General features: G+C 48.5%; 1 protein-coding gene across 1 annotated transcript; it reads left to right on the top strand.

Moving 5' to 3' along the window:
* Nucleotides 1–1,770: 1,770 nt before the first annotated feature.
* Nucleotides 1,771–14,837, top strand: DUSP4 (dual specificity phosphatase 4; the record flags this gene model as incomplete). Its single annotated transcript, XM_080710578.1, has 4 exons — nt 1,771–2,155; nt 12,615–12,760; nt 13,707–13,926; nt 14,452–14,837. 4 exons carry the CDS (start codon nt 1,771–1,773, stop codon nt 14,835–14,837), a joined length of 1,137 nt encoding a protein of 378 aa, XP_080566704.1.
* Between the last annotated feature and the right edge of the window lie 10,036 nt (nt 14,838–24,873).

Raw genomic sequence — 24,873 nt, 5'->3', positions numbered from 1 at the left:
TGGAATACTAGGCAAATGGAAATACTCCCCACCGATGAGCGAGCGCCTCACAGCCCGCGGGACCCAGGGCTGGTGTGGTGAGAATCTCGGTGCACTGAAAGGGGAGGGAGGCCCCACCAGCACAGAGCAGCGGTGGCATTGGGGGCTGGGGTGAGAGTTGCGGGAGCTGCTCCGCCCAGAACAAAGGCAAAGGACGGACAGAAGGACAGTGGGGAGGGGCTATCTGGGGCGGGAGGGGCCGGCGGGTTCAGCGGCCCGGCTTCCACTCACCACGTGAAATGGAATATTCAATCCCACTGCCACAGAGTTCGCGACCGAGTCGTGCAATTTCCTCGCTTCGTGATTAATTCTCACTAACAAGACTTGGCAAGATGTCGAGCGGACAGTTTTGGGCTTCTGTAAGGTCCCCACCGCGTGGGCGCAACCCCCTGCCAAAAGCGCCCTCTGGGAAATCAACGCTTAAGTAAAACTTGGGTGTGTGTGTGGGGGGGGGGGGTAGGTGACCTGGAAAGAGGAATGCAAAGAAACCTGAATCCCAGCGCTCATTAAATCCTTTCAAAAGGCCATTCTTTGCGCTTACAGGTTTCAGGGTCTAGCTCCACACCAAACGTGGACCCTAACTGCCATTTCCTGAGAAGACAATTCGAAAGCGTGCAAGATGGGATTAGGACTTCCTCCCAAGCCCCCAACGTCGGGCTTTCCCCACTAGGGTTAAATAAACATCTTTTAGGAAGCGTGCTCGGAATGCTGCCAGGTCCTCCTCCAAGGGACAACAGCCCAGCAATTAGTACCCCCTTCTGGGTGGTAAAGCAACAATCCCCACACCTCACTTCTATGACTGGGCTGGGGGCGGAGGTCGTGTCCTTTCATCTTCTGAGCTGGGACTTACCCACGTTCCTCGGGAAGCTATAAAGCTGATTTAACGACTTAAGATGAAAATCTATCACGCTAATGCCGAAGCTAACGTTTCAAGAATCGCGTTTACAACAAGGTCTGGCTGGGCCGATGGCGCACCGCAAGGCTGGGGCCAGCAGGTCCCAGGCCCGGCCAGGCGGGCGTCCGGGGAGACCGGGAAGAGGATCGAAACCTCCAATCCCAGCCCCGGCCTCGGTTCGGCTGCTGCTGCGCGCGGCGCTGCCGGGCAGGGGGCGCGGCGAGGGAGCCGGGCCGCGGGCGCGCTCCATTCACAAAGTCCGCCGGCCGCGGGTCGGAGGCCGCTCGCGCTTCCTCGGGTCTGTTTTATGAATGGGCCCGGCGGCGCGCGCGCGCCCTGTTTACTCCGCTCTTTGTGACGTGGCGTCCCCATGACCCGCGGGCGGCCCGCGCTCCATTCACGCGCCGCCGAGGGGCGGGGCGGGGCCGGGCGGGGCGGGGCCTCGCGAGGTAGTAAAGAGTCTGCCCTCCCGGGAAGCCCGGAGCTTTAATAAATCTCTAAGCCGAGGAGGAAGCCGGCCGGGCGGCGCGCGGGGAGCGAGCGGCGGCGCGCGGGTGGCGGCCCCGCGGCCAGGCACGCAGAGGCCCGACAGCACGGCCGGCGGCCCCCTCCGGTCACACACTCCCCTCCGCCGCCCCCGCCGCGAACGGGGCGCCGAGGCCGCCGCGACAGCCATGTAACCCGCGCCTGGGGAGGAAGAGGCCGGCCGCCGCGGCTCGGGGGCCGAGTTCGCGCGCCCCTGCGGGCTCCGCTCCCGCCCGCGCTCCCCTGGCCGCGGGCTCGCGGCCCCGCGCCCTCCGCCTCCTCGCGCTCCGGCGGCCGCGGCCCCGCCGACCATGGTGACGATGGACGAGCTGCGGGAGATGGACTGCGGCGTGCTCAAACGGCTGATGCTCCGCGACGAGGGCGGCGGCGGCAAGTGCCTGCTGCTGGACTGCAGGCCGTTCCTGGCGCACAGCGCGGGCTACATCCGCGGCTCCGTCAACGTGCGCTGCAACACCATCGTGCGGCGGCGCGCCAAGGGCGCCGTGAGCCTGGAGCAGATCCTGCCGGCCGAGGACGAGGTGCGCGCCCGCCTGCGCGCCGGCCTCTACTCGGCCGTCGTGGTCTACGACGAGCGCAGCCCGCGCGCCGAGGGCCTCCGCGAGGACAGCACGGTGTCGCTGGTGGTGCGGGCGCTGCGCCGCCACGCCGAGCGCACGGACATCTGCCTGCTCAAAGGTGCGTGCGGGCGGGGGCGCCCTTTGTGCGCTCCGAGGGCGCCGGCGGGCCAGGCTCGGGCGCGTTTCGGAGTGCGTGCCGGCCGCGCGCCCTCGGGGACCGCGCGGGAGCCTTCCTGCTCAGCCGCGGCTCCTCCTGGCTCGGACGGCGGAGCGACTTTCTGCTCGGCGATCCCGGAGTCCTGGGACGTGCTCCCCGGGGACGCCGTGCGGCGGAGGGCGCGGGGGCCCCGGGGTCGGCGCGCACCGGCCCTGCTCCGAGTCTGAGTCCGAGGCCCGAGAAGTGGGGGAGGTAGAGGAGGAAGGGGAGCGCCGGGGGGGACGGGCTCGCCGCGGGAGCGGAGCCCGCGCCTGGCCGCCGTGGGAAGGGGGACTGGGCTGCAGACCTTCCGGCGTGGTCGCCACCTCCGCTCCCAACGCCGAGCGCTCCTGGAAGGAGCCCCCCCCCCCGCCCGGCTGGACCCGGCCCGGGGAGCGGGGGGCCGGGGGACCGGGCATCGGGGGCGCCTCTGCTCCGTAACCCGGCTGCGGAGAAGGTCGACCTTTTGTTCAGACGCCGTCCTGGACTGATGGCGGCGTGTGCCTGGTGTGTGTGAACCCTAGCGAAACTCGGGGCGGCGCGAGCTGGGGAGGCGTCAGATTTGGAAGTCAGGACCCCGGCCGGACCGCGTGCGGCCCCGAGTGTCCGAGGCCGCGGCCGGCGGCGGCACCTGCCGGGCTGGGTCTGCCTGCAGCCGGGGCGGTGGGGCGGGGGCGCCCGCGCTGCGCCCCTGCCTCCGCGGCCGCATTCCGCGCATTCTTTGGCCCGGGTTGGGTCCGCGCCCGCGGACTGGAGAGGCGTTTCTGACCCCCCCCCCCCCAGCCATCAAAGAGCCGCTCCTTTCCCGGAGGGCGCCCTTCGACCCCTCCTCCTCTCGGGACCTGTTCACCCCAGTGGAAGAGGCGGAAATGTCGCTCCCGCCCCCTCCAAGAAGCTCCGAAGAACTGCCCAGGGCGGGCGAGCTGCTCGCCCCTGTCCAACAGCGGGGGGCTTTGTTCTCCGCAGTTGTTTCCTGACCATTTGACCTGTCAGCTGCCGGGAAAATGCCGCTGTTGACCCGAGGTTGAACTAAGGCGATTTTTCTGTTAGTTTTTAGTGAGGGCCGCCTTTTGCACCTCCAGTGGAGCCCAGTTTTCTTTCCCAAACGCTTTAGGCGCAATTTTGGGCAGGAATGGCCGGCTTCGCCTGCCGGGGGCGCCGCGCTGTGCCGGAGCCCGGAGCCAGGCGCGGGTGCGGTGGGAGCCTACGCTATTGTTAGGCCTCGCTGGCTCTCCGCAGCCTGGCCTTGGCGCGGGGGTCGGGGGCTAGGAGAAATCCCCCTGGGTGCAAGACCCTTCGGGAGGCGCGGCTGGTCGGGTGTGCTGCGAAGCCCGGGCATCCCAGCCTACGCAGAGGCTGAGCCCCTCTCTTCTTCCCGGCCTCGGGACCTGGGACCCGCCGGGAGGGCCAGGGCTGGCTTCGGCTCCACGTGGAGTCAAGGTTTGTTTTGTTTTGTTTTTCTTTCTGGAAGAAATCCGGAGGGGACTGCCCTGGAGCGGCAGGTCTGACACTTTGGCCTTTGGGCTTCTGGGGGTTCAGACGCTTAGGCCCCGCTCCCGGGGAGGTAAGCATATTTTTAAGGTTTACCTTCCAGGCTTTGACAGCTCCCAGTCTCTGCTGAATCCCATCCCAAGCCAGCCCTGTTCAGAGAGCGACTCAGCGCTGGAGATTCGGCGAGGGAGACAAATACTGTCCTAAAGACTGGGTGGGAGAGGTGGCCTCTGAGCAGAACGTCAACACCCAATGGGTGGGCAGTGCTCTTAGCTTACAGAACAGAAGCATTTATCAGGGGCCATCCCTGACTGCCTCTCGCAGTTTGTCTGGATAGGGCTGGGGAGCCAGCCCCTGCCACTTCAGGCCCTGTCTCCAGAGTGTCCTCTCCCTTTGACCCGCCGGCTCCTCCTCCCCCCTACCGCAGCCGGAAGTTCAGCTCCCAAAGGAAGATAGCGCCTAAATTTGAGACGGGGTGGGGAGAATCTTCCAGCCTGTTTTGTAGTGGGGCCAACATCTGCTAGTGTAACCCAGCGGTGTTCTGTCTAGCTTAGCTTACATCCTCGTCTGCTCCGAATAGCTACATAATTAACCTGGTTCCTCTTCATCTTCGTCCAATGAGAGGCATCTCTAGAGAGAAAGGGGCAGCAGCATCTACGCCACACCCCTGTAGCAGGTGTGATCTGGGGAAGACAGCCAGGGGTTCCCTGTGGAGAAGACAGCTAAGGGCAGGAATTGTCGGGTAGGGACTTCGGTGCGGGGGACCTAAAGGGAAACACTGGGACCCAAGGGAAGAAGAAGCCCCTAGAAGAAAGTGCCTGAATTGATTAAGACGTGGGTAAATCGGTTCCCGCTGGAGTTGTTCATTTTATTTTCCAGCTAGGAAAGAGGGTGCTAATGTGGGTCTCCTGTGGTGTGGGCTGGTGGATGTCGCAGAAGGGGTCGGTAAGTGGAAGGCCTCAAGACAGGGTCTGCCATCCTTGGGGCAGCGCGGGGGCAATAAAAACAAAAGAGCATTTTCAGGAGCAATGCCGTCTTAATCAGCCCAAATTGACCTAATCCTACTAATGAACCGCATCTTAATCAAAGGCCAGTTTTCCTGTATTTGCCACTTTGAAGGGCGACTGGCAGGGAGTTACTGACTGTACAACCAAACATTCATACAGACAGGAGTAAACTTTACTGAATACCACGAAAGCATCGCTTCTCCTGTATGAATCCTAATGCTTCCTGTTTTACTAAAAGCAATAGCTAAAATCCTACAATATTTTCTTTCTTTTTTTGTCAAAGATTTTCATTCCAAGTCGTTTGTAAAAGCCCCTTTAACTTACTCTTTAAAGGCATCTTTTGAGACAGTTTAGAAATGTAAGTTTTTCAGATTTTATCACTGTACACATCTTCTTTGAAATCCCTTTTTTCATGTCACGAATTCTTGGAGTTTTAGATTCTCTTGGTATTTTAATACAAAAAAGATTACTTCTTGCTTTGCAAAAATCATTCTTTGTCTCCTGTAAACCCAGACAACAAATTAATCCATTACACAAAAACACAGTCCTCTTGACTGTGGTAAGTTCTTATTCAGGTCTCGATTGCAGAGCTGCCTTGGAGTGCTTGTTGGAGGTTTCATCTAGGTATTTTGGGTTTTCCTGGGTTGGTACCTTATGGTTCCTTAAGGTCCCTGGGCCTGGCCATAGGCTGGGTGGGGGGTGGGGTTGGGGCAGGGTTGCACCTTGCAACCCTGGTGACTCCTCTTTATCCCCATCTCCCCCAGTCGCAGTCCCCCAACAACAGCCTTAAGTCAGGCCCAAGTTTTACAACTTTTACATCAAAAGGGAAAATGACTGGCCTTCCTTTCTGTTTTCTGACAGCTGAGGCATGAGTAGGAGTGCAAGAACTATAAAAGTCCAAATTAATCTCTCACCCATTCTTTCAGGGGTTGAAATTAGGAAAGTTCTACCTCTGAGCTCACCTCTAGCTTTATTTTATTATTTTATTTTTTTGTGGTACTGGGAATAGAACCCAGGAGCGTTCTACCTGTGAGCGATATCACTGGGCCTATTTTTAGTCTTTATTATTTGAAATAGGGTCTCACTAATTTGCAAAGGGCCTCACAAAAGTAGCTGAAGTTGGCCATGAATTCAGATCCTCCTGTCTCAGCTCCCAAGTTCTGGGATTACAAGCGTGTGCCACCATGCCCGGCCTTATTTTTTATTTTTTACTTTGAAACATGATCTGGCCAAATTATTATACTGCCCGTGAAGCTCTGGTCCTCCTTTCAGCCTCCCAAGTACTGGGCTCACAGGTTTGTGCCACCATGCTGGGCTCTAAATTATCTTAAAGATGATTTTCCACCCCTATTGTCACTGGTTACATGATTACAACAAATGAAACAAACTGACAGCTTTTGGCATATTGTGAATTTGATGTTTGCAGCTAACAAAAGTAACTAAAGGGGGGTGAAGGTGTAAATTGAAAATGCAAACTTTTTTTTGCAGTGTTGGGAATTGAAACCCAGGGGTTTTCTACCTTTGAGCTATACCCCTAGCCTCATTTTTTATTCCTTAATTTGAAAAAGGGTCTCACATAGTTGTGGAGGGCCTCACTAAATAACCGAGGTTGAAGAGAACCAGCGATACTCCTGTCTCAGCCTCTCAAGTACTGGGATTACAAGTGTGAGCCACCACGCCCGGCTCTGAAAGTGCTTCATCTTTCAAAAGACCATCACGGCCTCTTTGGGCTTGTCCTTGATCTTGTAGAAGGAGCGGGCTATACCTTCCAGCATCAGCTGCACAGATGACTGAGGGATAGGGGACCATTTTAAGGAGCCAAGAAATTTCTTTAAAAAGTCAGAACATTTGAAACCAGATAGCCCTTTTCTTTATTGGGAGGTATTTTCAGGCTAACAAAGAGGAAGCATGACAGGAAGATGAGTTTACTTTCCATCGGAAGCCAGTCTGCTGAATAGGGAGGACTGCGAGAGACTGCAGATATAATGTCCAGGCTCAGCACCTTGGGGCTCAGCCAGCTGGCCTGGGACTTACAGGTCTCTCTTGAGTACAGAGTTCCAAGGTGAGAAGCCCACTTAGATAAATTTTAAGGACTGCCCAGCATTTATGCGGGTGCTTACACCCACACAAAGTTCCCAGAGGCAAATGACCTTCAAATAAGCCAGATGTTCTAGCTGGGCCCAGAGCAAGGCCACGGGCCTGTCTGGGTACAGGTGATATTCTGAGTGTTGAGAGGGTGTTTGGAGAAAAGTGGCAGCCCCATTAAGATCCACAGCCACTGGTACCACCTCAAGACAGTCTTCACCTTCTGCATTCCTCTAGGAGACTAATTAGGGTATTTTTCGTACTAATAGTTTGCTTTTTGTAAGTCACGTTTATATATACTATCTTTCCCACTGCAGGGACCAGCAGCAGAAGTGAAGAATCTGATGCTGGTGGTGGTGGTGGTTGGTGGTGTATCTCAAATATACCACAAGCTGTGTGTATGTATTAATGTATGACTAGAAGCACACTATGATGTACAATTACAGTGAACCAATACAAGTTCACACAATATCTTGTGTTTAAAAAGGAAAACATCCACCAGGCGTGGTGGCGCACGCTTGTAATCCCCACGCTTGGGAGGCAGAGACAGGAGGATCACGCAGGTTTGAAGCCAGCCTTGCTGGCTTAAGAGACCCTGTTTCCAAATAAGAAAATATAAAATAGGTCTGGGAGTGTAGCCTGGAGGTAGAAGGGTTTCCAGGAACCCCGGTACCACCAAAAAAAAAAAAAAAAAAGGAAAACACCTAGGACAAACTGCAGATATAGTTCTTTCTCAGTCAGCCTGATGAAAATTATTCCTTTTCTCCTTTTCTTCCTTCTTGACATTTTTATTTTTATTTTTGGTACTGAAACATTCTTCCTGTGACCTACACCCCCAGCCCCATTTTATTTTTTATTTTGAAACAGGGTCTTGATAAGTTGCCAAGGCTAGCCTAGAATTTGTGATCTTCCTGTCTCAGCCTCAAATACTGGGATTACAAAGTGTGCGTCACTACATTTGGCTCCTCCTTGAATTTTTTTGTTTTTTTTGTACTAGGGATATAGTCCAGAGGCATCTATCTCTGAACTATACTCCTAGCTCTTTTTTTTTTTTTTTTAAGAAATTCTTTATTTTGAAATAGTGTCTCACTAAATTGTGGAGGGCCTAACTATATGAGACTGTTTGTGGACCTGTGATCCTCCTGTCTCAGCTTCCCAAGTATTGGGATTCCAAGTGTGTGCCACCATGCCTGGCCTTCTTGAATTTAAGTTCAAAGTCAAGCAAGGCTCTCAGCAACATAGCAAGTCCCTGTTTCAATAGGAACTATGTTCTTCAATAAGAACATTGGAAAAAACAGGTCAAAATTTGTAAGAAGTATATTGTGAATTACACTCAATAGGACAGAAAAAAACAAGTCAAAATTCATTGGCATATGCCTTAGGAAATTTTACTCAGAAGATGGAAGTGTGGATTTTAGGTGCCTCATGCTTTGGGGCTTGCAAAACTGACTAGGAAATAAGCAAATCTTGAGTATTTAGAATCACATAGTATTGGAACTTAGCCTGAAATATTTCCATTTTGAGAATGGGGGGAAAATAGTTCTTAGGAGGGAAGATGCTTGTCCGTCCCTACAGCTAAGAGCTAGGACTGGCCGAGATCTGGCTCCACCTGCCCTTGGTTACCTGGGGAAGGTGCAGGATAGAGTGCAACCTCTGTGTATATGATAGAAACAAATGCCTTTGGATTAAATTTAGCAATCTAAACCTGGCTCCTACCAAAGGAACTCTGGCTGGGGATAAGCAGGAAGGCCTGAGGGGCAGATATCTTGGAACACTCTTCCCAACCACAATGAGAAATACGTCACATTTACATCATGATCCAGCAAAGAGTATATGTACGTCTGAAACAGAAGTTCCATGAAAGATTCACTCTCTGAATGCAATGCACTCTGCTAGCTCCTCTTCTGTTGTATTTCTTTGTTTTAAAATACTGGTTATACCTTCTTAATGACCCCCCTGGACATCCCTGTATAGGAGCAGAGTTTAGTGAAACGTCAGCATTGTTTTGTTCCAACTATGTTCTGTTTTGTATCAAAAATCCGTGTCTCTCCTGATGAAGCCAGCAGGTCGTGAAAAAGGGAAGAGCAGGGCTGCCACGAAGGCCAAGGTGGCAGAGCAGCGTAGGTTTCTGATGGCAAGAGTAGATTTCTACCTCTGAGACCAGCCGAGTGTGGTTCCTGGTGATGCCAGGCAGCTTCCTGGCCTGCCCTACACCTGGATTTTCTATTCTATAAAACGAGCTAGTTGGGAGTAGTGGCTCACGCTTGTAATCTCAGTACTGAGATAGGAGGATCGCAGGTACATGGCCAGCTTCAGCTACTTAGTGAGACCCTGTTTCAAAATAAAAACAGGGCCGGGCGTGGTGGTGCACGCTTGTAATCCCCGTGCTTGGGAGGCGGAGACAGGAGGATCGCACTGGTTCGGAGCCAGCCTCGCCGGCTTAAGAGACCCTGTTTCCAAATAAAAAAATATAAAAAATAGGTCTGGGAGTGTAGCCCGGAGGTAGAAGGGCTTCCAGGAACCCCGGTACCACAAAAAAAGAAGAAAAAAAAACCAAAAAAAAAAAAAAACCAAAATAAAAATAGGGCTGGGGCTGAAGTTGAGAGGTGTACCCCTGGGGTCCATCCCCAGTTCAGCAAAACAAATGCGCTTCCCACAGGGGTGGGTTACACACAAGCCGAGTTTGGCTTAGAGTCTGGTTGACCTCTTCAGGGTGGCTACAATTGCTATTAACACAGATGATGCTCGGAAACAATTTAGAGGGCATGGCCTCTGGACTTAAGTGGTTTTCTTCCATCTCGAGGGTGAGCTCTCCCTGGCACTCAGCTCCTCAGAACAGCCCCAAAGCTAACAGCAGTTCTGAAGGCAGAAGCTCCCATTGCTCCTGTGCCTGGGGCTAAGCTGCTGCTTCCCCTTTCTACTTGTCCTTTCATATCCCCTTGAGAAAACTGGCTTTTCAGTAATGGTGTTTCTGCTCCAACTAACAGGTCCCTGTCACTCTGTCCTGTTAACCATCTCCTTGGAGGAGATGACCCAGTCCTCTTCCCCCAGGCCTGGTCTGGCCTCTTTTTTTTCCCCTCTATGGCTACTGGTCTTATCCACCCAGCTGCCACTCCTCCCTGCCTCCCACGCCCTGGTCAGCAGCTGGCTCTGGGTCCCTCCAAGGTTCTGCTGAGCCCGCTAATTGACATCCCCAGGGATGGCGGATGCTGGTCCTGGAAGAGGAAGGGAAGTTCAGGATGCAAGGCACCTGCCCTTTCTCTGCCCCCTCGCTCTGCTCTCCAGACCTTCCCTGGACACACCAGTAGATCCGCGGAGCTGCCGGCACAGTGTGGCACAGTCATGTGGCTTCCCTTTGGTCTGCTCAGGGATACCTCCATGTACATGCCAGGAAAGGAAGCCCCACTGTGTCTGCCCAGGGCCCAGCGCAGTTGGATCTTCCCATAACTCTGTACAAGGGGCAAATAAGCACCTTCTACAGACAGGGCTGGAGGTCAGATGATGGGTACAGGCTGCACAGCTGAAGAGTTCAACCTGACTACAGCATCAATAAAAAAAAAAAAAAAAGAAAAAGAAATGTAGCTGGGCGCAGTGGTACTTGCCTATAATGTTAGTACCTAGGAGGCTGAGATAGAAGCATCACAGGTTGGAGGCTAGCCTCTACAATTTAGTGAGACCCTCAGTAACCTAGAGTGAGACCCTGTTTTCAAAATAATGAAAGGAGCTGCAGTCTTCCTGTGTTTTATCTCCAGTACACACACACACACGCACACACACACACACACACACACACACACACACACTTGCTCACTGTGTTTTGATAGCTGTAATTATGTAATAGACACAGATCTTTTTGTTAAAAAATTTTTCAGATCCTAGCCAGGCGTGGTGGCACACGCTTGTAATCCCCCTGCTTGGGAGGCTGGAACAAGGAGGATCGCACAGGTTCTAAGCCAGCCTCAGCTACTTAGTGAGGCTCTCAGCAACTTAGTGATACCCTGTTTCCAAATAAAATATAAAATAGGTCTGGGAGTGTAGCCCGGAGGTAGAAGGCCCCTGGGTTTCACCCCCAGTACCACACACAAATAAATTAGAGTGGTGGCTATTGCTATAAGGGTCCCACTCTCTGGGTGAGGGTGCGGCAGCCCTTGACTGGAGCGGTCTGGGCAGAGGAGCCTGGGCTCCTGGGGCTGCACATAGTTGCTGACTCCATCTGTATGTCGGTGCTAGTGCAAGCAGCCTGATGAAGAAAGGGGCAGGTGGGGATCCTAATGGGGGCGGGTGACCTGGGATGTGATGGCCACCAGCATGTCCCGAGCTGGCAGCCCCAGGGAGGCAGGTCACTGTGACTCAGCAGGAAGGAGTGCCAGTGACCACAGATACCATTTATATCCAGATGGAGGGAAGAGAAGCCTCAGGCCAGAGGGAAAAATGGATGCTCTGTTTCTGTAAGCCTTATCATGTGGCCAAGAATCATTTCCTGTCCTCTGTGAAGCAGTAGGGAGCCATCTTGTAGGGTTGGGATGGGGGCAGATGCTTGACTGACCAGCATGTCTGTTGCCCCTGTTGGAGGGCCTGAGGGAGCAGCACCCGTATCACAGCCACAGAGATGCTGGGCTGGCTCCCCAGGGCACTGCCAGCCAGGTGAATGGTTCTGTTCACTGTTCCCCAACGTGGAGATCCTAATGAGTTAATATAATTCCTGGCCCAATAGAAACTACAAAATAAATATATGGCCTGGTGCAGTGGCACACACCTGAAATTCCAGTATTTAGGAGGCTGAGACAGGAGGATTGCAGGTGTGAGGCTAGCCCCAGCAACCTAGGCAGACCCTCGGCAACTTAGTGAGACCCTGTTTCAAAAATAAAAGATGCGAAGTAGTTTAGAGGTAGGAAGCCCCTGGCTCATTCCCTAGTACCAAGAACAAAACAAAACAAAACAAAAAACAAACAAAAAATAGAGAATTTGCCTCAAGCAAAGTCCCAGAAATCACAAGAAATCTAGAGGTATTGGCTTGGGTGTCTTCTTTTCTGAGTGCTTCTCTGTTCCTCTTCTTTTTCTCCCCATAGCACCACCCCTGTCCCAGAGAAGTTGGCCCTTTTTATCTTTCTTTTTTAAAAACCTCCTTCCTGGAAGACATCACACAGCTAGCCATTCCAGGGCTTATCAACTCTCAGGTCAGGAGATCCTCCCTTGCTCCACACCTGTATCTGGCAGGAGGGAGGGATTTTTTTAGATTGGTGCCCTGTCCTTTGTGGCTTCTTGGGGTTGGAACAGCAGTTTATGAGGCCATTTCTGAGACCCAGGTGCTGCCAGGCAAATTTTTTGTCCTCTTTTCCCATGTTTAAGAACTTCTACCTAGGCAGCTGGGTCTCTGGGTGATGGCCCCAGGCAGAGCCACAGGCTTCCCTGTACCCTGGAAACCCAGGATGCCTTCCTTCCGTTTCCCACATTTTGTCTTCACTCCAAGGACCCGTCCTGGAGAGTTCTTTCCAGCAAATGCCCTGCATGTCTTTCTTTGTGTGTTTTCATCCTAAACTGAAGTCTTGTTTCTGAAGCTCTCCTGAAGCCTTCTAGAATGAATACTTGTAGTCTTAACATGGCCTGGCCTGACTCAATTCTGCTGCTTTGCAGGCTTCCCGGCAATTATCTCTAGGCCCACAGCACCATCTAGTGGCGCTAACTGAAGTAACATCCCCAAGGGTCCGGGGCGCTCTGCATGGTCTAGGACTGGAGTTCTTTCTGGAGTCCTGTTGGCTTAGTGGCGCCATTAACATGAACTTCTTTCTCCTTTACAGGTGGCTATGAGAGGTTTTCTTCCGAATACCCAGAATTCTGTTCCAAAACCAAGGCCCTGGCAGCCATCCCACCTCCTGTGCCCCCCAGTGCCACAGAGTCCCTGGACCTGGGCTGCAGCTCCTGTGGGACCCCCCTCCACGACCAGGTAACCAAGGCACAGAGCTCTGGGGGCAGGGGAACGAGCGACTGTCAGTGTGGAGGCATAAGGAGGAAACTGCTATTCAGAGTTGTGAAATTTCCAATTTCAGAGTATGGTGAACCCTGAGTGAGGGTGGTATATTAGGGAGGGTCTGTTTATTCTTTAGGATTCCTTTTCTTCCCTCTTGTCAGCCTTACTTAAGAAACAATTTAAAGACATTACCCATAGCTTAGCCTTCAGGGTGACGAACAGATGAGCCTAGAGGCCTGCTAGGACCTGGCATGTGAGAAGTTGAGTTCACGACTGCTTGGAAGGAGCAGGCCATGGGCTGAAGCTGGTCCCCCTGCTGTCAGGCTGTCCCCCAGTGCCAGCCAACCGTAGATGCGGTGGGTCAACTGCCTTCATCTTGAGGCACTGACATTGCTTCTGAGCCCACCCTCTCCTGTTAGTCCTTTAGTTAGATGAACAGAAGTAGAGTGACAAGATCTCCAACTCTGCCCCACACATCTCAACATGAATGTAAGCCAGTGTTGCCTAATTTTGCCATGACCCTCCTCTTCGGTGTGAGGCTAAAGTGGCATCTGTCTCTCATGTGCTAGGTCTTGAAGATAGAGCTAACCAAATAAGTCCCTAACCTATGCATAGTAGCTTGGTGATTAGAGGTGGGCTGACCGAGCTGGCAGGGGCCGGGGGCTGTCTAGGCTCCTCTGCGCACCAGCAGAGTAAAAGGCTGTAGAAGTCTGGCTAAGCCTGGACATCCCCTCTGGGACCCTGGGAGCAGAAGGGGGAGGCAGAGAAGCCGTGTCCAGCGGCCATTCTCCCCTGGGCTGGAGAGCCTGCCTTGGACTGCCCCCCTGCCCTGCCCCTGCTCCCATCCCAAGTGTTTCAGTCTTTTCCCTGCTGTTTATTAACACATTTGCCTGGCCACTTTTGTGTCCCTTTTCTGGTGCAGGGGGGTCCTGTGGAGATCCTTCCGTTCCTCTACCTCGGCAGTGCCTACCATGCTGCCCGGAGAGACATGCTGGATGCCCTGGGGATTACAGCCCTATTAAATGTCTCTTCGGACTGCCCCAACCACTTTGAAGGCCACTTCCAGTACAAGTGCATCCCAGTGGAAGACAACCACAAGGCTGACATCAGCTCCTGGTTCATGGAAGCCATTGAGTATATCGGTAGGGTGGCCCAGGCATGAGGAGTGGGGCCTAGGACCAGGCGGGGTAGGATGAGAGGAAAACGAGGGAGTTCTCTGGTGGTTTATGGGTGGGACTCATTTCCCCTCTTCCCCAGCAGGAAGGCCTGCTGGTTAGGTGTGGTATGGGGTGGGAATGGGAAGACAAACTCCTTTGCCCAAGCTGGGCTCAGAGAGCTGGGTCTGTCTAGTCAGTAACGTTTTCCTGACATGGCTCCAGATGCATGGATGCTAAGACATTTTGCATGGAAAGAAAGAATTGGGTCACCGTTTCCTTTTTGCAAATGGAAGTCCTGGATTGTTTGATGGGCTCTTCCTGGCTCTAGCATGTAATAGTCCCTTTACGCCCAGCCCAGTGCTTTTTGGTTAAATCTGGGAATGGGTGGGATTCTGGGGTTTTCCTCTCCCTCCCTAGTCCAGCATGCCACCCCTAGGTCCTGGCCTACCATCTCCGGCTGGGTGAAGCAGGAAGCCCTCCCACGGCTTAATTGTGTGCCCTCTCTGTCAGATGCAGTGAAGGACCGCCGCGGGCGCGTGTTGGTACACTGCCAGGCCGGCATCTCACGCTCGGCCACCATCTGCTTGGCCTACCTGATGATGAAGAAGCGGGTGAGGCTGGAGGAGGCGTTCGAGTTCGTCAAGCAGCGCCGGAGTATCATCTCGCCCAACTTCAGCTTCATGGGGCAGCTGCTGCAGTTCGAGTCGCAGGTGCTGGCCACGTCCTGCGCCGCGGAGGCCGCCAGCCCATCGGGGCCGCTGTGCGAGCGGGGCAAGGCCACGCCCACGCCCACCTCGCAGTTCGTCTTCAGCTTCCCCGTGTCAGTGGGTGTGCACTCGGCCCCCAGCAGCCTGTCTTACCTGCACAGCCCCATCACCACTTCCCCCAGCTGTTAGAGCTCGTCTTGGAACCCTGAAGCCAGGCTTGCCCGTGCGGGCAGCAAGTGGGGACGGACCAGCCCTGGCGGGTGACCAGGCTCCGCCCCCTTCCATTTCTCCTCGGCCAATCATGGGGCCAGCTAGTATGGCAATAAGGACTGAATATACATCAGAAGCAAACCAACAAAATATTCCAACTTAGAGCAATAATGGCTGCCTCAGCAGCCAGGGGTTGAGACCTTGGTTTGGTTTATGTGTCAGTTTTACTTTTCAGGTAGAAATTTCTTACCTCATTTTTTTAAAGCAGTAAGGCTTGAAGTTATGAAACCCACAGGTCCTGGCAAATGTGCCCACCCAGTTTTATTAAGGGGGAGGGAGGGGAAGGGAGAAAGAGAAAACAAGTTTGCCAGAAGTGCCTGGTTCTGTGTGCTTGTCCCTTTTTATTTTATTTTTTGTCATTGTTGGTAATTGCAGTCACAGAAATTTTGCTTTTTAAAAGCAATCTCCTAGAATGTTGTTTTTAAATCTAATTAAAAGTATTTATTAAGAATTCTTCAGAGTATGTAAGTACAAGAAGTCTAGTGACAGTAAATTTAGAGTATGTTTATGTGGATCTCAAGCAGTGGAGCACAGTGGCACGCAAAACCAGGAAGCAAATTTTGTGTTGTAGGTGTGTGCAAGTTCACACAATGACCAACTAACTGGAATTTGTTGTCATTGGAAACGGGCAGGATGGGGTGGGAGAAGAAAGGAAAGGAAGAGAATGCTTTTTACTTTTGCACCCGGTTCCTGTGCACATCACAACCATATAACTTTTTTGCTCCGATGATCAGTCTGGTAATTGGAGTGTTTTCCTTATAGGCCTGCCTAAAACTGGTATATGTCTGATACTTGCCATATTACATAAGGTGCTTCTGGGAAATTGGGTGCAATTTAGATTTTCTCAAAGTGGACCATGAGAATGTGGGGGAAGAACATGGGGAAGCCAGATTACTAAAGATGTACCCAAAACAAATCCTTCTGTGATCTCAAGCACCATCTTCTCTCTCTTGCAAAAATTGGAGATTTTAGTTTTAGAGAGTATACTTGAAGTATTCCAGCAAGTTCTTGTTTTATTAAAATTCTTGTTGGGTCAATGTTTTTAAAGGCCCGCTTTTGAATAAGAAAGAGGGTGGATGCCACATTTAGTCTCCTGGAGTCTTGAAGTCTAGTAGTACAGTGGAGACAAGGCAGACTCCTTGCCTGTGGCTGGCTGTTGGTTCCTATGAAGTGCATCCTGGGGCCATTTGGGATTCTTACCTGGACTAATGCTATTTTAAGGGGTCTTTCTAGATGGAGGAATGGCTTTGGAAGGAGAAAGATATGTTCTCTGTGGGGAGGGATTGGGGGGAGGGAAGAGGGAAAAAGCCATGTGTTACTTCCTTTGTGGTATTGTGGAATAGTGCTGTTATGGGGTACCAGATTAGCGGTCATTGCAGACTTGTCTAGAAAAGAGAGCATGCTTTTCATTTTTTTCTTGGCCCTTTGAAAATAGACCCCAATGAGCATCTTTGCTCACCCATAAATTACTTCAAGCCTAAATGTCAGCATCATGTTGGGATGCCCTTTTTCATTGGGCATCACAGACAAACCCCAGGTTCATTACAGTTTGTTCTGTGATCTGTTAGTGTGGTTCGTTCTGCCAGCCTATGTCAAAGCCCTGCCTTTGGGTGAGGCCAATATTCCAGTTTCCTGTTGTTAGAAAAGCCAGGGGTGCCCTGCTTCTCCGGAAGCTGCTTGGCTGAGCAGTTACAGGGAGGTGTGGGATTGGGTTCCCAGACAGTGGAGCCAGGTAGAAACAGCAGAGTCAGACGTTCTCACTTTTTCCTTGATTCCTGGGGTTCATGTTCATGTTTGGTGAAGAATGAGGTCAGATGAGTTCTGCAGCTGAAAAAAACATGCATTCCCAAAGTGGGGAGGTCCTGGGCGGGGGGGAGCAGGTAGCCTGCAGAACATATTCACTTTTTATACAGTAAGTGTACATTTGCCAAATCTGTCCTGTTTTCCAAGACTAGACCCCAGTCACATGGACAGTGGGGACTCAAGACTAGCTCTGAAGGTCTTTCCTTTACCTCCCAATTCAAGTCTTCTATCACAATGACAAATGGCTATTTATAAAGTCATTTCCTTTGTACTTGATAACAGCATGAGTCCCTTAAACTCATAGAAATAAAATAGGACATTGGCTTGATTGGGACTTTTTATTGTTGTTCTCCCACCAGAAGCCTCTTTGATGACTTGCAATAGCTCTAATGGAGATACTACCACAGGGTCAGTCCAAAGGGTCCTTGAGTTTCAATAGGCAGCTGCCCTTCCCATGAACTGACTTCTGGTGATGGGGAATTTTGTAATGGTGGAAAAACATTGCCCGCCTTCCTGATTGCCAGCTTTGCTGTTGGCTGTGAAGGCAGTAGGCTCACTGGCTAATCACCAGAGAGAAGAAAGAATGCTGCCCATGAGGGACTCTCATCTGCCCCCTCGGTGTCTGGAGGGGCCCTATAGGAAATGGACCAGCTTTCCCACAGCAGTATTCTCAGAAGCACTTGTGAATAGGTGGGTGGCAGCACCCCGCTCCAGCAATTCCTTCCTAAAACTGCTTAGGTTTTGTTTTCAACAAGGTTGGGAAGCCATAAAGAAAAAAAAAAGTAAATTCTTGGGAAAATGGAGGGAAGGAAGGAAGTTGATACATTGGGTTGACTCCAAAAGTAAGAGGGCTGGAGATTTGGAGGGGCCACGTAGCTGTCGTACTTCATCTTGACAATATATTGGAATCACCTGGGGGACTTGGTAAATCCCAGTATTCAGACTATTTGAGACCCAGTATACCAGAATTTCTGAGGGTGGGACCCAGTATGCTTCTAAGTTCCCTGGGTGCTTTGCATGTGCCACCAAGCCTGGGGGATCCTTGTTCCTTGGATGGGAAGATGCTGCTAGAGGCTGGGTGTTACTAACAGAGCTGGCTTGTCTCCCAGAAACAATGGTTGGGGTTCAGTGTAGTCTTACTGCCAGTCCCAACCAAGCTGAGGGACATCGTGTTTCTTCTGGGGACCTCTGAGAGCGGAGCATTCTCTTTTGTTCCTCCAAGAGCACTGTCTGGGTGTTGATGTTTTTCCTTCAAACTTTCTTGTCCCACAAGAAAGCTGGAAAGTATTTGTTTTAAAGGCTCCCATCCCCTACCTCCAGGACCCTGCCCTTCCTTAGAGTTTGAGTCATTCAAGAGACTTCTTAAAGACAGCAATGCAATACTTGTAATTTGTGTAAATAGCCCCATCTTTCAGTGGTCATTTCTACATTTGATATGCTTGTATTTCTGTAGGATGTATATAGTTTAGATTTTTTTTAGAAAAGTAAATGTGTGTTTATTTATTGCTTGAAAAATCATTTGAAGAAAAATAAATACGTTTTCAGCCACCTGTCTTACTTTAACATTTCCTTGAAAAGTGTGATGCTATCATGACTTGAAGGGGAGGGAAGATCATTTAGGACATTTAAGAATTTTGCACACCTAGTAGCGTCTGCGGCGGAGTAGCCTGTGAGAGCAGTGAGCCCATCTTTCCGGCCTGAACACCAGTTGAGGCAGGTGGGAGGAGAAGCTGATAAACTAATCCCTTAAGAATGTGTTTCTCCAGTAGCAGAGATAACCGGTTCATCTGAGATTCCACTGTGTATGGAGCTTAGGATAAGGAGATAAAGACAGCTTCTCGTTGGAGAGGTTGGGCTTAGCCAGCTGAGCACAAAGTGATCAAGGCAATAACAAGTATATAAGGAATTACCGAGCAAGAAGGTTCAGCCTGGTAGTTTGGTTTCCTTTCTTTTGATGCTTTCCCTAATATGTGAAAGCTAGGGTGAATGGGGTCATAGGAGGAACTCCAGGTGAAAAAAGAGATCCTATAGAGGAGCAAATAAGACAACTTAACTGGGGTTGGGAGGTGGGGAGGGAAACGCTCTAAGTGCACGATGTATTAATTCATATTGAAGTCAACCACTAAACCAAGCATGGGAGGGAGGGATGAGGAGGGAGGGAGGTGGGGACTGGCTGGGGGCTGGCTGGGTGATGTGTGCATTTATGCCCACACGTTTTTTTTTTTACCTCATTATGATGTATAAATACAATCCACCAATAAAAAAATAAAAATTAAAAAAATAAAAGACCAAAAAAAAAAAAAGGTTCAGCCTGGCACACCAAATCTGAGGAAGTTTTCCTGACTTTCTATTCTGTTGGGATCATTGATGTTTTTGAAGGCCAGACTAAAGAAATCAGGTAATCAAGGTTATATAAACTATTGTTCTCTAGTGCTAAGCTATGGATCATTTGTATTGGATTTTACTGGTATGATTTTTTAAATTGCAAACCCAAAACATTAGTAAACATGCATTCCCATTGTATCCTGATTATCATTTGACATTATTCTGGGTGGATTATCCAATGTTATTAGCCAACGAAACAAATGTATACAGTTTGGAAAGTGGAAGGCCAAATTATTTGCAAATGGTATGTGTCTGGAAAATGAGAGAAACATCTAAAATCTATCAGAAATGAAGGAATTCAGAAAGTGGTTAACTATAAAATATAAAAATTGAGCTTTTCTATATGAAAACATCAAATAGCTGGAATTGTAGATTTTTACAATGGCAACTCAAGTATAAACTATAATAAGCTTTGGTGGAAATAGATAAGATATACAATGGACATGGTGAAGCCCTGCCAAGGGACATTGTGTGAACACTGTGAACATGTGAACACTGTGTTCTTGGTTAAGACCCAATACTGGAAAGATACTCTTCATAACCTATACATTTAATGTGACAGATCAATCAACAGGATTTTTGGGAGGAACATGCCAAGATTGTTGAGAATGTCACTTGGAGAAATATGCCAGGTCCTGGGATATCAATTTGTTTCTTTTCCGCCATACTTTATTGCTCAAATTTTAGAAAATGTTCAACTGACTGAGTCTTTCCATTATCAGAGGTGTGGTTACTTTAATACATTTTGGGTAGTTTCCTTCTTGAACTCTTAGCCATTGAATGTTAGACCCCTCCCACAGATCCTTCCCTTACAGTATGCCTTGGGTTGTCAGTCTTCTAAAATCTTAGCTTGATCATTGTTTCAGACTTTGCTGGGACTCTGACGAGGTTACAGTTGTAAATTCCTGTGAAACTTTTCTTAATACCGCATCAGTAAGTGACCACCATCTTAGGCTAATTTTTGGATGGCTGTCTCTACAGCATCTTGGGCTCTAGTGCATCAGAAAGCTCTTTAAGAGTCTGAAGGCAAGCCGGGCGTGGTGGCACACGCTTGTAATCCCCGCGCATGGGAGGCGGAGACAGGAGGATCGTGCAGGTTCGAAGTCAGCCGTGCTGGCTTAAGAGACCCTGTTTACAAATTAAAAAAAAAAAAAGTACAAAATAGGTCTGGGAGTGTAGCCTGGAGGTAGAAGGGCTTCCAGGAACCCGAGGAGTCTGAAGGCAGTCATACAGATTTGCTTTCTTCTAACCCTTTTTTGAACCAATATGTGCTTTTTCTTGAGGCATGGGGAATGGAGGCAGTTTTTGGACTAAAAAAAAAATACATTATACAAATTAGTCCATGTTATCCTCAGAAAATTCTGTGAGCCAGTAGTGATAAACATACTTTTAAAGATGAGGGTGAGGCACAGGGAGGATAAGAAGCTGCCCTTGATTGATTGTATGGTCAGTGAGTAGCAGAGCTAGGCTGTGGACTCGGGCCTGTTGGCAGAGCTGGAGGTCTCTGAATCCTATACAATGTTTCAGCAAATTAGTTGCACTAATAGACTTACCCAGTTACTGAAGTTCTCATTGTTCTACTTCCATTTTCTCCTAGCACCTCAAGTGTTTGATTTTGTTATCACCTTATACCTTTTTTATAGTCTTATTAAGAAACCATTTGGCAGGCATTACTTCTACTTCACAGATAAAAATTGAGAGGTGTACAGCCTTCCCATTATGAAGCGGCTTAGTAGTTTACAGCAGACACTGGTCTCCTAACAACTTCAGCCTCTACATACCCCAAGGACTCATATCCATGGTTACCTTGTACTTTATACTTTGTATTACTGCTGACTTGAGAGCAGAATTAAGAAAATAAAGATGAATAGGCTTACTTTACAAATCAGTTCTTGGCCAGGGGAAGTATGGGAAGAATCCTATTAACAAAATGAACACATTCCTGTTATCTTGAGGCTTTTTATTAGCATTACAGGACAGGTGGAAATCGGTCAAAATGAAGACATATACCCCACTTCTCTCCCATTTTTTCTGACAGGCTTTCAAAGCAGATGCCAACCAGAAAACCTGTCAGTTAGGTCCTAACTTGGTGCGACCGGATAACCTCTTTCCTTTGTTACTTACAGTATAGAATCAGGTGCTCCTTTACCACAGAGGCCTTTTGTGCTATTTTATGTTCACAAAAGGAGGAAAAGTTAACCAAGCTAAATGATAAAGGTTTACAAGTAAATAGGAAATGTAATTAATTTCCTTTAGAAAATAAATCCAGTCCAGCATGAGATTTAACTTTACCCTCTCCACTTTGACTAAGCTACCACCCACAGTGGTTCAAGGTATAAAAAGAGATACCTCTGTACAATGAAGCAAACCAAGTTGTTGAAATTCTAAGTTGTTTATTATTTTATATTCTAGTTGCTCTCTGTACATAATTCAGACCATCGCTTCCCTCCTTCCCTCCTTTCCTTGCAGATCAAACATAGGGCCATTTGCTAGGCAAATATTGTACCACTGAGCTACATCCCTAGTCCAAGATAATTTTTATTTTCAAACACAATAACCAAAGGCGAGAACACCTGGGTCTACAGGCATTTAGTTTGATCTTCTCATGAGACACTGATGACATAAAATCATAGAGTGGTGTCAATCCTGCATTTTCATCCCTACCTTTGCACCTAAACTCCATACATAGTCAGGAATTAGTATATAGCAACTGGTATTTAGTTTTATAGTGGAAAGTATTCTGGGAGATAAAAAAAACAAATTATTTCATCCGTAAAATGGGGATTAAAAGGTGAGTTTATAGTGTTGTAGCCGGGCGTGGTGGCGCATGCTTGTAATCCCAGCATTTGGGAGGCTGAGACCAGAGGATCACGGTTTGTGGACAGCCTCAGCTACTTAGTGAGGCCCTCCGCAACTTAGTGAAACCCTGATTCAACATAAAGAATAATAATAAAAAAAAATAGGGCAGGGAATGTAGCTTGGAGGTCACATGCCCCTGGGTTCCATCCCCAGAACCCCCCCCCCAAAAAAAAAGAAAGAAAATATAGTGTTGTGCAATTAGTAGACAATGTACATAAGACATCTGGCTTATCTGTATAGTTATTCAATTTCCAAGCCTCGTTGTTTCTGACAATCCCACTGGCAAAGAGGTTATGGATAAAATATTAGCATCACATTTGTTACTTAATGGATCATTAGGTATGGAGACAAGAGGGAAAAGTGGAAAATGTCTTTCCTCTTCTGCATCTTTAGTATTTACCATGGCACAAAGTATTTATCATTGTATATTATAGGTGTTCTTCCCTGCTTCTTCCTCCAAAATGAGGGTGGACAGAGGGAGTCCCTGAGAGGCAAGTGGGTGGAGGCATGAGCTTCCCTGGGAATTGGGGTAAGGTCTGACTCCAGAGCCCTTTAAGAGAGGTTTTCTAAAAGGAAACTATTTCTTCAGCCACTGCTATTCTCCTGCAACTCCCACATAGGCTTAGAGATGAAGATAAGTCATCAAGAACCCAGATCTAGAAAAGAAAAGGGAGCTGTTATGTGAACTCTGATCTAAAGTTGTAGGCCATTTGTGTTGAGGCTGGCCAGGCTAAAATGAACAGACAGCAAGCTAGAAACACATAAGAGCTAACTCCTACCCACACACGATATACTTTAAAAATGGTTTTATTGAATATTAATCAGTTACAAGTACTGTAAGTTAGACATTAAGCCAAAGCACAATTACAGGTTAAATATAATCACAAAGATGTTTTAAATAGAAACCTACCATGGAGGCATGTTAAAGTTCCTTGATGTCCTCTTTTGGAAATAGAGGGTAAGAGAAAAAAGGTCTTCCATTCCAGGCAAAAGAAAATGGAGACTGGAAGAATTTACATGCCGTAAGTGACTTTTCATGACCAAACTGGTAGAGTTGCCAGATTTAGTAAAATAAAGCCAAAAACAAGGGTGCTCAGTTAAATCTGAGTTTCAGATAAATAACAAATACTTTTTCCTACTGTCAGGATATACCAAATATTTCACGAAACATACTTAAGTAAAAAACTGTCTGAAATTCAACTTTAACTAAGCATCTTGAATTTTATCTGACAATCCTATGAATAGACAAATGCAAGAAGGGGCAGAGGTTGGAATTTTCTGCTACTGGTGGATCACTAAGAAACTAAAAATAAAAACAACACCAATAAAAAACCAAAGGGCACTACAGTGGTTACTTACACAGACTAACATCACAATGAGAATATACAATTACTACTCCAGATGCTTTTGCCAGGAAACATTCTAGATTTCCTCAAAGCTGGTTTTGTATGTGTTTGAGAAACCTTGTTGACCAAAGTACCTTTTCAGTTTTGTAGGTATTGAAGACAAATATTACTATCACAGAGATGAGCTTAAAGCAATGGGAGCAGAAGCAGTATTACATGCACATGGAGTTTATGTGTTTTGTGTAGTGAACATAATGGTGTATGGTCAAGATGCCTTCTAGGTCTAGGCTCTTTGCCCCAATCATTTTGGTTCCCTTCTAACCTATTTTCATCATAGTGTTTTCTAGCTTCTCACCCTGAACTCAGAGAGATGAGCAAGTGTGTGAGGGACATGCCACTACCAAGGCTTACCTGCATTTCTCTGCAAAGGCTCTCAATCAACCAAGGGTATCAGGGCTGCCTGTGGAAGTGGGTAGACAGGTAATAAACAACACAACAATCTGAATTCTGGAGCAGGAGAGAAAACTCACTGAAAGGATGGTGGTTGGGCGGGTGTGGACATGAGAAGCGAAATGTAAAGCAGAAAAGAGAAGGTGGAAGAATGAAGAATCAAAAACGTCTCCACAGTGTGAGTGCTATTTCACAGGAGGCTAGAGTCTAGGCAGAAGTTTAAAGTTGGTCATACCATGTCTGTATTTGGTCTTAGAGAATATAAAATCTTCAGCTTCCTATGGGGTTTTAGTATAATACATCAGTTTATATTTCAAAATGATTTAAAAAACAGCTTGCATATCACTCAAATTGTATAAGGTATCACAGTTGTTACAGATAACAGGCTTTAAAGTTTTTCTAACATTTCTCAAAGCAGGAAATCTGGCAGCTGAGGAATTCAGATGCAGAGGCATTGGAATAGATTGACTGCATCAGCTCCACTGTATGCGAGATGATGAAATGTACTCTCATAAAATAGGCCAACAGGGATGAAATACATGGAGATATGCCTGGCTCACAGATACCTTTCAAACACTAAGAAAATGAATTATAATGGTTTATTAGAATTATAAAAGGTAAAAAAGTTTCTACCATAGTTAAGGCTTTCTTAAGATTAATTGCCTCCTAATTGCAGAATGCACAAGTTGCCTGAAGAAGCCTCATTTTTCAGAGTGTATTTTTTAATGCATTTCCTTTTTATATGCTAGATGCATCTAACAATAGCTCAAATATTACTTTCACAATTATTTTTAATTCTTTGTCATTGATTTGACATAAAACTTTTCTTTAGTCTTTAATTTCTGACACATGAAACCCTATTTTAATGTCAGTTTTGAATATTTGCTGAATGGCTAAAGTCTATATAGCTCTGTGCAAGATCATCATGTTGACAGAAAACAGAGCAAGAAGGCTATTTATCATAGATAAATAGAATGGGATGTGGACACACTGGGGGAAAGTGCTTAAAAATGTATACCATGTCTGTTTGCAAGGCCATTTATAGAAATCCAGATAATGCACATGTTTTAAAAATGTCCAATAACCCTTTATGAAACTGGGAAAGATAATGA

The sequence above is a fragment of the Muscardinus avellanarius genome (genome assembly GCF_963383645.1).
Source record: "Muscardinus avellanarius genome assembly, chromosome: 14".
Lineage (NCBI taxonomy): Eukaryota > Metazoa > Chordata > Mammalia > Rodentia > Gliridae > Muscardinus > Muscardinus avellanarius.
Note: the sequence above shows the minus strand (reverse complement) of the source record. Positions and strands in the feature narration are given on the sequence as shown.